At 47.6% G+C, this 12,775-nt stretch overlaps 1 protein-coding gene across 1 annotated transcript; it reads right to left on the bottom strand.

Moving 5' to 3' along the window:
* Nucleotides 1–1,933: 1,933 nt before the first annotated feature.
* Nucleotides 1,934–3,585, bottom strand: LOC136478120 (uncharacterized). Its single transcript, XM_066476454.1, has one exon. It carries the CDS (start codon nt 3,485–3,487, stop codon nt 2,138–2,140), a length of 1,350 nt encoding a protein of 449 aa, XP_066332551.1. The 5' UTR covers nt 3,488–3,585; the 3' UTR covers nt 1,934–2,137.
* Nucleotides 3,586–12,775: the final 9,190 nt, after the last annotated feature.

Here is a 12,775-nt window from a genome sequence, read left to right as displayed (position 1 = left end):
TGGGCTCGCCGACGGGCTCCTGGGTTTTTTTTTGTTTTTTTAAACTATTAACCGCGGCGGGCATCCTAAATAGCCCGCCGCGGGAAATCGATTAACCGCAGCGGGCAAAGCGGCCCGCCGCGGGAAGGCCATGATTTACCGTGACCTTTCGGTGGTGGCGGACGCGTTTGCCCGCTGCGGGAATGCAAATTCGCCCGCCGCGAAAAACGTTTCTGTAGTAGTGGCAGGCGCCTCACTGTCGACGGGGACGTCGCCTACCACTGGAAGCATAACGCTGTTAAATCCTGGAATTGACAAATATGATAACATCTTTAAGCGTGATAAATATAAACATAAGCGTGATAACATCTTTAAGCATGGTAAATATAAACATAAGCGTGATAAATATTTTTAATCTTTTTATATATGTAGTTAGTATTCATGACGAAAAATCATAATAATGTGATGAAAATGGGTGAATTGATGGTTTGATGTGGTGTAAATTGAAAAATTTTCGGGGTATTAAAAAAATTTCTATGGTGTTGGGGTGGCCACGGCCCTACTAGCCACCCCTAGTTCTGCCACTGTTGTAATGTTGTGGCTGCCGGTTCTGGAGATGGCGACCAACAGGGCGTCAGGCATGTTTGGCACCCAAAAACATTAACCAGAATCGCTCACAACAATTCTCGTTTTGGCAATAGCTCTCGCCTCACGGCAATCGCACTCGATACCACCACCACCACCACCATACTCCTTATCCCCCCATCACGTAGGAGCTCATGCTCATTCTCGGCACCTCCTCACACCCATTCGCCACCCTCATAGCCTTCCACGCTTCCCTCGGCAAAGGTATAGGGCCGCCACTGCAGCGTGGTAGTGTGAGGCGAGCACGACAGGGCCTAACGTGGCAACATGGGTGCGGCACCACATCGACAATGTAATAACATAGGCAGGCAAGCACGGGGTGGTAAGGCGAGCACGGTGAAGCGGCCATGCAGGTGAGGCGGGTATGTCCCGTGTGACTGGAGCGAGGACAATGCAGTTTGGGGGTGGATAGAGTGGAGTTCAGTGTGCAAATTGCAATACCAGGACCATAATAAGAACTTGAGACAAGTTTAGAGAGCCAAATTTATGATTTGCAAGTGCCGAGACTTGATGAGAACTAATGATAAGTTTGGGGAGCCAAACGTATAATTTGTAAGTACCATGACTTAGATTAGAACTCGGGACAAGTTAAAAAACCACTAGTGAAATTTACTCTTTGTAAAAAGATAAATAAGTTTTTTAAAAAAAAAATAAAAAAAAGATATATAAGTTAATATGATGTTGCAAAAACCTGCAGCTTCCTCTTGTAACACCGTGGCAAAAATAGCTGCTAGGTTTCTGATGAAGCTGCATTCTTTTTTCAGTAATACATATGTCAAACTCTTTATATCTGCAATATGCCTAAATGATTGTAGCTTTATACAGTCTATAATATGTCAGCATACTCCAGGTCTTTAAATTCACCGATTTAACTAAAAAATCAAACTTATCAGCCAATATATATTCGACCCTATTGGGGCCAGCTGTAAGAACTAGCTGCCCATACAGAAGTCAACACTTAGCAGTGATCCCGTCCTAATGCGGCCAATGAGCGGTTGTTTCGTGTTAGAAACAACTATTCCTGACTTTTACTTTATTAGCACCATCGCAGTTCGCTTTATTCCCTTTTCCACCATCTTTTTCACGGCGAGTGTTACAACTCAGTACTAGTTCAATGGACTTTTGTAGCTCTCATCAATCATCATATCGATGTTAGAAAAAAAAATAGTCACATCCATTTTGTCTCATTCAACATGGGAACCGACGAAGATCCACATCCTGGAGTGACACTGAATTGTTAGTTTGTTAGTATAGTACCATCTAGATTAGTCACAAAATTAGCTGTAGAATTCGACTTAAGTGTGAAGAATTTGCCCAACACATTGTATAGGAGTATATATATAATAACTGATGAAGCAAGTTCGGATTAATTATGTACACCAAGCAGCTCGGAAATTACGTTGATTTCTCCACACGAAATCATGCACAAGCACAAGCTTGATTATTCTGTAGATCTACGAATCTAAGCAGTGAAGCAAGGGCGCGCGAGCCACTGAAAAATTCGCACAAGAGATTACAATTCCACGTCTTCCTGATCGTCCGGAGGCTCCATGGACACCACGGGCGCGACCAGCGCAAGCGTGTTGGTGTGCGCGGCGTACTCGACGGCGCCCCAGTCCTTGCCGGCCGGCTGATCAGGCAGGACGGCCTCACGCCGCCGCCGCGTCACCGTCTCGAACGCCACCACTCTCCTGCCGGCCAGCAGCACCACCTCCAGCTCGGCGCCCTGGAACGGAAGCAGCCTCACGTCGTCGCTCGGCACCCGTACCATGCTGTAACTGTTCGCCACGGCAATGACAGCCCCCGCGCGCTCCACCTCTGCCTGGCCCGCCGCCTCTTCCTCGTCGTCGTCCTCGGAGTCGGACAGCTCGTAAGCGGGCTCCGGTTGCCAAGGCCGCTGCAGTATCTCGGCGACAGAGACCGCGGCGGCCACCTCCCAGCCACCACCGTGCCTGTCGAGCCGGAACACCACGACGTCGCCGCCGTCGCGCACGGCGCAGTGCAGCGTGCCCGCGGCCGAGCCGATCTCCCACTGGGCGCTGTCCCCGGGGCACAGCGCGAGGTCGACGCGGCCCGTGACAGGGTTGTACCCGACGGCGGTGCCGATGGCCGTCCGCCACCAGGCCGTCCCGCTGGCCGCGACGCCCGAGGAAGGGACGAGCCCCTCGGCGGTCGCGACCGCGTCGGCGACCCACCACGCGCCGGTCCCCGACGCGAACACCGCGAAGCAGTAGATGCCGGAGCCCGGCTCCGACTCGAAGGCGCAGACGAGCGCGTAGTCGCCGCGGAAGTTGTAGACGCCGGCGTCGAAGAGGACGACGACCGCGGGGCGCGGCCAGGTGATCCGGCGCGGCGGGCACGGCACGCCGTGCCAGGACCCCGTCGCCGGGTTGCACACGAAGTAGGCGTCGTCGGCCGGGGAGAAGCAGCACGTGAGGCCGCGCGAGGACGACAGCACGGTGGGCGGCGACGAGGCCGGGAGGAAGGCCAGGGCCGGGGACGGCACGGTGTCGGCGGCGTCGAGCGGGAGGAAGTAGCCCGCGGTCGCTGGCGCGGGCGCGATGAAGAGGCCCGAGGCCCTGCGCGGGGCGGCGGCGTGCGCGACGGCGAAGAGCGGGGAGGCGAGCGCACGCGCCCAGGACGGGTGCACCAGGCAGAGGCGCGCCGCGGCGGCCGGCGGGAGGTGCACGAGCGCGTGGTCACGGACCACGGTCGCCAGCGGCGCCCGCATGGCGCGTGCGATCGCGAGCTCGCGCTCCAGCCGCAGCCGCCGACGCGCCGCGTCCCGGTCCCGAAACGCGCGCTGCTGGTGCTGGCCCCCGTCGTCGCTCGACGGCGCTGTGTCTGCGTCGGCGCCGGACATGGCCTGTGGTGGCGATGATGGATCGGTGGCTGGGTCCTGGGCGGCCGAGGGGCAGCAACCGTCTTTGGAAGTCCGGGGGCCGATCGCTGCTCGTCTAGTGCAGGTGCAGCCAGTCGACGGGTAGAGGAAGCGGACGTGGGCGGAGTCGTGGAAATTGCACGGGCGTTTCGTTTTCGTCGCGGCGAAGGAATCCCGCGGGCCCTGCGTTGACGCGTGCCGAGGGGTCAGGTCAAGCAACAAGAGCGAGGAGAATGCAACTGGCCGCTGGCGCTCGTCTTCGTCTCGGCCGTGACGGTGCCGCCGTATGAGCCGACCGGCCGGGACTGGCGGAGGAGCGACGACGGCACAGTTGGTGCCGGCGGACTTGTCAGCAACGACAGGCACCTTTTCGCGAACCTCCAATCCAATCCCCAAATGTGCCGCCAAATTCGCCCTTGCGCCCGCGATATTTATTTTACCAGGTTTAATAATTCATTATAATTGCCGTTGTGTGGTCAGCCGAATGGAACAACCCGACTGCGTGGTTAGACCGTCTCCAAGGGCACCCAAACAAAAAAAAAAAGGGGGTCTCAGACAGACAATAGAGTACCTATACAGGAGATGTGTGCCCCTTAATTTGAGTCATCAGTGCATCCGTATTTACGTCAGGATCACGCACAAATACGTACTAATCACAGGAATAATACACAGATATATAATAAAAGGTTTCGAGCTTTATTGATATCTAAAATAAGGTCTACAACAGTGGTCCAAGGGGCTTAGTCATAGGCTACATAGCTAGCGAAAGGCTACGGCCGTAAAACAGTATTATTGGTGGTCTCTAAAGCGGGATTATAATACAACGAAATGACATCCTATTCCACAGGCAACTTGAGTGCGAACGAAACCCTAGCCTCGATGTCACATTCCTACGATCGTATCTCCTTACAGGAAATCTAATCCTCGTGGTACGCTTCATCTTCGAAGTCATAGTTTTCTTCTGTGCCAAGGTCTGTGAGTCAACAACGGGTGAATACATACGTACTCAGCAAGTCCCAACCATAGGATGAAAATAGAAGTATAGTGGTGGTTATAATTACGTGTTGGGTCCTAGCGGAGTATTACCATTCCCACTAGTACCCGGGTTAGCATCAATTACATTACCAGTTTCATTACACATAAAAGTAAAGCTAATCATAATATCTCATCCTAGCATTTGTCCATTCCAAGGACGTGACTATTCAAATAGATTTAATAAACTCTGTAGAGGTGTATAAATTTTCCCACACGATAGGTGCAACCTCATCCATGTTTAGTGGACAAAATAGACCTAACGAGATCCCATACCCGCTTGGAAGCTAACTTAAATTTCCATATAATCTCTACCATGGTTTCTCAAGTGTTGGAGACACAAAACCGGGAAGATACCAAATCTCCCCAAAACGTGATGATACCAAATCATCACAAAAGAAAACATGGCTCGAACACGGCCAAGAAAACAGTGGCTCGAACGCGGCCTAAAAAACTAAAGCTTAACGTGGAAGATCACATAGCATCCACGCCAACCGGATATGGAAGAAAACCTATCCCCTGTATCGGCACCTGATATTCCGCTGCCTACATCAGCCTCCTAGTAGACACTATACTTCTATCTAACGGGGTGTGGGATCAAGCTTACCCATATAGACATGTGGCTGTACGAAAATATCTCACTAGACGAGAGGGACTACGAACCATTCCTTATATGACCGAGGCGAGTATCTCCCACAGGAACCCTATCCAGGCATCCCTGCCACGATAAACTACCTACATAGTTTACCACTACTCGCCCCATGTCAGGGTTTAGTTCAGGTTTAGCAAGTTTTAAGTTCCATTATTATCCCTAAATCTAGTCATGGTGTGGAGCTCATAAAATAACAAGATAACCCTTTATCCTAATTATATCGCATTAACCGAGCTCATTTTCCAGGGTAATAATCTCATAGTCATGTTTTAGAATTATGGTGGTTTAAAGCAAGATGGTAGGAAGGGGAGCTAGGATTTGCCTTCGTCGTTGTCACCTTCCGGCACGTCTACGTAACTCGGATCTTCGTCCTCCTGACGATTATGGTCATTTGTCGGACGTATCGGTCTAATAAGATTATCGCTATCCGCAAAGAAAAAGGCACAAGCAAACATATAACTATATGGTGGCACTAGGTGCATATGGTAGGGTTTGATTGTAGATGAATTTTAGAAATGGATTCATACGAAACGGAGTTATGGTTTAAAAGTTATGAATTTTAAAAGTTTATTCTATAGCTAATTAACTAGGTGGAATTTTATATGCATTTTTAGTGCATGAAAATGGGTGCAAGCTACATGGTTAATTTCCTTAATGCATCTAGTTTATTTATAATTTTTTCTAGAATTTTTTCTAAGTTTGGAAAATGCATTTCTAACCCTTTGTGTACACTAATCATGTGTACCTAGCATTTTCTAAAACATACCCCGCGCTGTGTGTGTGTGACAGGTGGACCCCTTGCTTGCATCAACAGTGACGGTGGCGTCGACGTTAAGACTGTGGGCCCGTATGTCAGTGAGGGAAAGGGAGAGAGAGGGAAGACAGACAGGGACAGAGGGGAACGACGACGTCGTTTCCTTCCGGTCCCACCTGGCGGGGATAGAGAAGGGAGAGAGAGGGGGACGGAGGTGACCATGCCGACGTTAGAACAGAGAGGACAAGCGGGGCTCGCTGGAGCGGCTTACGTAGGCAGCGTTATTCCTCGAGAGTGGTGGATGAGTGGTGGACAGGGTCCGCTGGGTCATGCCGCAGCCGGTGGCGGGGTCGCCATCGGCAGCGGGTGCCCGTGGTGGTGGCGGCGGGTCACCGGAGAGGTCACCGCGGCGTGGTGCACTAGACACGGCCCTAGAGGCCCTAATCTACTCAACTATCTATGTGAACGTGTGTGCGGGTGCGTGAGAAGTGCAGTGGGGGTGACGGTGTGCCCTGGGGCGGCCTCACCGATGATGGCCGACGGCCATGGTGGCTCGACAGAGTAGGGCTCACGCGGGCATCACTACACAGAGACCTATACTACCTAGCAACTACAACAAAAGAAAGAGGGGAAGCTTATAGACTCACCAGTCACTCCAATCAGCCAGAGACACAGCGGAGAAGAAGGAAGGAGAGGGCAACACTGATGGCGCCGACGAACTCCAGAAAGGGAAGAAGTGGAAAAAGAGGGGAAAGAGGAGGGGAAAGGGGAAGAGGAGGGGGAGATGGGGTGTTCCCACCCTCGGTGGAGTTGGTGGTGGAGACAGCGAGGCGAGAGCATCGCCGGCCAGACCTATTTATAGGCCGGCTAGGCCGATGTCCCGGCAGCGAGATATTTCTCACGGCCGTGCTTATCCACCACTCGGCCACGTGGTTGACCTCGTTAGGTCACATCGCCATGGCTGGCGCTTGCTTGTGCGCAAGCTGGAGCTGTCTTGGAGGCTACTCTGGTGGCTCTACACGGCGGCGACCATGGCGCCGACCATTGACGCGTGCATAGTAAGGGGGGGAGGGGAGGAGAGGGGAAAAGGAGGGCGCCGTGGGTCCGACCGTGTCGTCGTTGACGCCTGCTGGAATCGGGGTGGCACTGGCGGGCGTTGACGTCGCGGCTATGCCGCGTACGGCTACCGGCTCGGAGGTGGATGATGGAGCTGACGGGCGAGGCCTATCCGACAACAGGAGGGAGAGGGAGAGCGAGGGGGGAGGTGAGCTGGGTCGGACGCTGGGCCACGACCACTGCGGCGCTGCTGGGTCGGCTCGCATGGGAGGAGGAGGGGAGAAGGGAAGGGAGGGAGTGGGCTGCTGCGGGCCGAAAAGGACGAAGGGGGAGGAAATGAGTCCAAGTGGCTTTCCTATTTTCTATTTCCTGTCCCTATATGCATATGTTTAAATGATTTCAAATTTGAATTCGAATGCATGGATGTGGAAAAGGGTGCCACCATAAGTTCAACAAGCCAAGCAAATATTCGCACACAAAGTTGCACACATAAATTTTTATGTTCTTGTGTTATTTGATTTGTAAAAAATTGTTTAGGTTGGCTATATATATTATTTCCTACGCAAATTTTAAAAAGTTCATATTTTTAGTGATTTTTAAAACTAGGTTGAATTTTGAGGGTGTTACAGAAGACCTATTTTAGGTGTCAAGAGAGGCATAACCTAAATCTGAGTATCATCTCTCTTGGAGAACTATTTGTAGAAAATATCCTCGCTCTTGGAGACCCATTTATAAAAAGGGTTCTCTTCTGGGTCTTATTGTTGGAGAAGACAAAAAATAGGTATGAACCCTTTGTCTGTAGCGCTGCTTAAACATGAAATGGGTCTTGTATTTTGGGTGTTGTTGTTGGAGATAGTCTTACAAACTTGCACCACCAATTGGTCAAAAATCGCCACTGCACTTTGCTCCCTCCATTTTTGTTATAAGTCAAACTTTCTTACTTTGATCATCAATTTAAATAATAATGCTTTTTTACATTTCGATTTAACTTTGTTGTAAATCAAATATTTTTTGTTTTGACCATCAGTTTTTTTAAAAAACTAGAGGTTAATAACATGCACTTAGTTTTTTTAGATTCACTATAAAAAATACTTTCATAATAGCATTTTTGTTGCAATTCAAAAAATTCCTAACTTGCACCAACATCAAAAAGAAGCTTTGTTATGCATGGATCAATCTCTGTTTTGCTGAAATTTCTATTTCTAAGATAGATGTCTCAATCTTTTTTAATCTAACCACCTGCAATTAAGTATGCTTTTGAGAAAGATAGTGTAAAAGCTTGTGACGATTTCATTACATAGGAAACAATGAGCTCATGAAGAGGTGCATGGACTTCATCATGATCAAGTTCTATGTTTGGTTCGTGTATGTGTGAGAGAGAGATTCGCTACATTTGTGAAATATCCAATAACATTTGGTCCAACGTAAGCCACCCTAGTTTTTTTTTATTTCCCTTCTTCCCTCTCTTTTATGTTATATTTTTTTCATTTGTTCCAATAGAAAATTCCATTGTTCCGTATTATATTCTGGATTGTTCCATTCATGATAATTTTATTGTTTTGCTAGTATAATATAATTGTTTGGTTTCAAAGGGATATAGGATATTGTAATTATATTTTTGTTATTTTACCAAAAAAACATTGTTGTACCTATGACATTTTGGTTAAGAAGATTTAATTATTCCAAGTTCAAATGTGTTTTATGTTATTTACAACTGTATTTTTTACTTTTATAGTAGGAAACATCCATTGCTCTACGTTACATTGTGAACTATTCCATAAAATTGTTCCACGATTCTCACCATTTTTGTAATACAAATACATGTGTTTTTATTCAAAAGTTAATGGTTGATATACAAGTCAACTTCTCTATGAATTTTGAAATGTTCCATAATATTTCGTGTTTCTACACTTATAGTACATGTCTATTGTCTCATACAGGTATATTTTGGGTTGTTTAATATGATATTATTTTAGATCCTGCTGTAAAAAGGCGTAAACATTAATAAAGTGTTGGAGTTTGATTGGCATCATACTATCATTGTTAGCTCAACGATTAATAAATAGGAAAGAGAAATATGAATTTAATAAAAACCCTAACGGGGCCTAAATTCTATCCAAAAGGCCCATACCGCTCACCATCCCACCTGGCTCTCTATTGGTTTGGGCTGAACCGCAGGAGCCCAAAAATTTCCTCTCGCAGAACCGGCCGACCTCTCAACCTCTCTGTGTAGGTCGCACCCCATCTCAGCGTAGGGTTCAACTCAGGTGAAGAACATGAAGTACAGGTACATGTTATATATGGCCAACGGGCCGGTCCCGCACGGCATGGCACGGGCCCGTGCCAGCACGGCCCGATAGCCAATAGGCCGGCACGGCACGCCGTGTCTCACGGGCCGTGCCTCATAGGGCCGATTTCCGTGCCGGCCCGGCCCACGAAGCACGGCTAGAATCACGGGCCGTGCCAGCCCGCGGTCTGTTACCCTTTGCATTCACAGAATCACAGTTTCACAAACAGATAACAGTTCACAGTTTCATAATTCATACATTCACAGTTCACATCAATATATCATCACAGTTTCTTACATTCACAAAATCAAAGTCCAAAACTTGTCCGATACATTCACATTTTCATACATTCACAGAATCGAAGTCGAAATGTCCGATACATTTACAGATCACAGTTTCATACATTCACTGATTCACAGAATCAAAGTCCAAAGCCGGCAGACAACAGAAATAGCCAAAATGAGTTATTTAGTGCAATGCTGCCTCATTAAAAATCTTTCTAGGTAAAATTCACCCTTATGAGAAACCCTAGAAAGAAAAAAAGAGTGCAGCTAGCTCTTAATTAACCATTGTTCAAATGATAGACAAGTCTTTCACAGTCACACACACCCTTTCACAGTCACAGATCACACACACACTCAGGAGGCAAGTCTCAACCTCAGTATCTCACTAAGTACTAGGAGCACCACCAGCAGGTCCATCTTCATCAAGGTACAAGTTCTAGAATGAGTCTTCAAGTTCTTGGTTGTCAACAGTATGCTGTTCTCTTTTTTCTCCTAATTCCTAGTCCTTTAAGCAGGTCAGCATCTCCACAGTCTCTGGTGACAAGCGCCGCTGTCGTTCCTTAATTATCCTACCTGTCAAATTGAAACAAGACTCCGAAGACACAGTAGATACAGGAACTGATAGGATATCTCTAGCCATTATAAATAGGATTGGAAAGGTTAGCTTATGGTCACGCCACCACAGAAGTAGGTCAAAATCATCCTCATAAGAAGTGACATTGTCACTGTCTAAGTAAGCTAATAGCTCAGAAATAGTAGAAGTAGATGAAGATGAAGTGGCAGGGAGAGGAGAAGGACCAACAACACCTGATCCACGGCCAAAGATTCTTCCCCAGGTCTATTTTTTTACCTATATGATGTGATGGTTGTGCAACCCTTTGAGACCTAGCTACACCAAACTTGCTCTCATATTTATTAAACAGTTTATACAATTCAGTTTTGACATCAGCATAGTATGAACTGTACTCAGAACTAGTGTATTCACCAAGTAATTGCAGCAGATTAAAGAAATCTCTCATCTTAGGTCTAGGATCAAGAATGAATGCATATAAATATAACAGAGGTATGTCTTGCCAATATTTAAGGAACTTAAGCTTCATAGGTAATACAATAGCTCTTAGATTATGATCTTTTTCACATGCATGCAAATGAGAAGCAATCTCTAGGATATGGTGCAGAACAAGTGGACTTGTAGGATAATAAACACCATACAGTACAACAGTGGAGTCATAGAAGAGTTCCAGGAACTCCAGTAACTTCTCAGCAAAATACCAATGATTTGTAGTCAACAATTGTGAACCATAATGGGAATTAATGAACACAAAAAAGATATTCTTGTATGGAACAAAGTGTTTAAGCATCAGGTAAGTAGAATTCCATCTAACATCCATATCCAAGCCAAACTTTCTAGGTCTAACACCCTTAGCATTACAATATTCCTTGAACAATGCAATTCTTTGATTAGAGGAATTTAAGAAGTTAATTGCAGTTCTAAAATCTTCTGTGTAAGGTTTCAACATCTTTAAGCCAGATTTTACAATGAGATTAATGATATGACAAGCACAACATTGATGTACAAGACTGTACTTACGATTACTAGGATCCATAGGATCAGGTGAAGGATCAGGACCCAAGTAACAAGCAAATAGAGGTGTCAAAGTGTTCATAGCCCTAACATTAAAAAAAAGCATTGTCTAGAGTGATAGAGAAAATCTTGTCAATCAGACAATACTCCTCAACCATAGCAGCAATTCTTTCAGCAATGTTTTCACTAGAATGTTTAACCTCAATCAGCCTAAGACCAATAACCCTTTTCTGTAACTCTCAATCAGCATTCATATAGTGAGCAAGAATACTAATATAGTCCTCCTTAGCATTACCAGACCAAATGTCTGAAGTCAAAGCAACAAAAGAAGCAACAAGCAACATAAAATTCTTAAGCTTATCACGACGTTCAGTAAACAGCTTACCAAGATCTTTAGTGGTGGTCTGTCTAGAAACCTTGGCAAACCTAGGGTTATGAGCAAGAACAATGTAATCCTCCCATGCCTGTGACTCACCTATACCTAATGGAAGGTCAAGCCTAGCAATCAACCTACATAACTCAAAGTGAGCAACAGTAGGATTATAGTCCCAGTTATGCATAGATCCATCAGGATTGCAAGAAAGCCTAGACTGAACCCTAGCAGCATGATCAACCTTTTTTCTACAAGATTTCTGATGCATAATCAAATGGCCAGTGCCAGCAGATCTAGCAGACAATCTACTCTTACCCATTTTACAGAAAGCACCAGTTCGAACCTTTTGACCATTCACAGTCTCATAGATCTCATCAAAATCAACCTAGACCCTAGATTTACGCTTACCAAGGCATGAGGTACCATTTGTGCTGTTGGAGCCGATCGGTGTCCCTGTCGCCGTCGCCGATGGTGCCGGCTCCGCCCCTCCACCACCGTCCAGATCGATCGGAGCAGAACCGCTACCGACATCAATACCCAACAACATAGCAGCATCCTCATGGATGTCGTCGTCGTCCTCTAGGATCTGCCCTGCCGCGATTAGGTCATCGTTGTCGGTGAGTGGATAGACGACATCATCGTCATCCGCCATGGCGACCTTGACCGCAGATGGCTTATCTCCAGCACCGTTCCTCAACGGTGCGCGCGGTCGCCGTGCCCGGTCTATGCCACAGGAAGAGGACGACGAGGCATCGGCAACCGAGCTGCATGGAGGAGAAAAACAAAGTCAGAGAGATAGAGCCATAGAGGTACAAATCCAGAGTCAGTGGAAGAGACACAAGAAGTGGAGAAGACAGATCTAGGGTTAGGGTTAGGGATAGCGGAGTACCTGCGCAACCGGAGACTGGTGCCGGAGATGACGAGGACCACCCAGAGGAGAGAGACCGATTAGAAACGATGGCGAACAGTGGAGGAGGGACGGACAGGAACACGATCACGAACTCACATAGTTCACCGAGAGCGAGATAAGAGAGAGGGAGAAGGGAGGAGAGAGGGAGAAGGGAGGAGAGGCAGATCGAGGTCATCGGAGTCGGGGACGATGGACGAGATCAGTAGATCACGAGAGAGAGCTCAGATTCACTAGATCGTGGATGTGGCCAATGCGGGCGAGAGAGAGCAGAGATTGCGCCGCGGCGAGCCGACGAGCGAGTGGGGATTAGGGTTAGGGTTGGGAGCGAACCACGGA

Source organism: Miscanthus floridulus, chromosome 1, assembly GCF_019320115.1.
Source record: "Miscanthus floridulus cultivar M001 chromosome 1, ASM1932011v1, whole genome shotgun sequence".
NCBI lineage: Eukaryota > Viridiplantae > Streptophyta > Magnoliopsida > Poales > Poaceae > Miscanthus > Miscanthus floridulus.
Note: the sequence above shows the minus strand (reverse complement) of the source record. Positions and strands in the feature narration are given on the sequence as shown.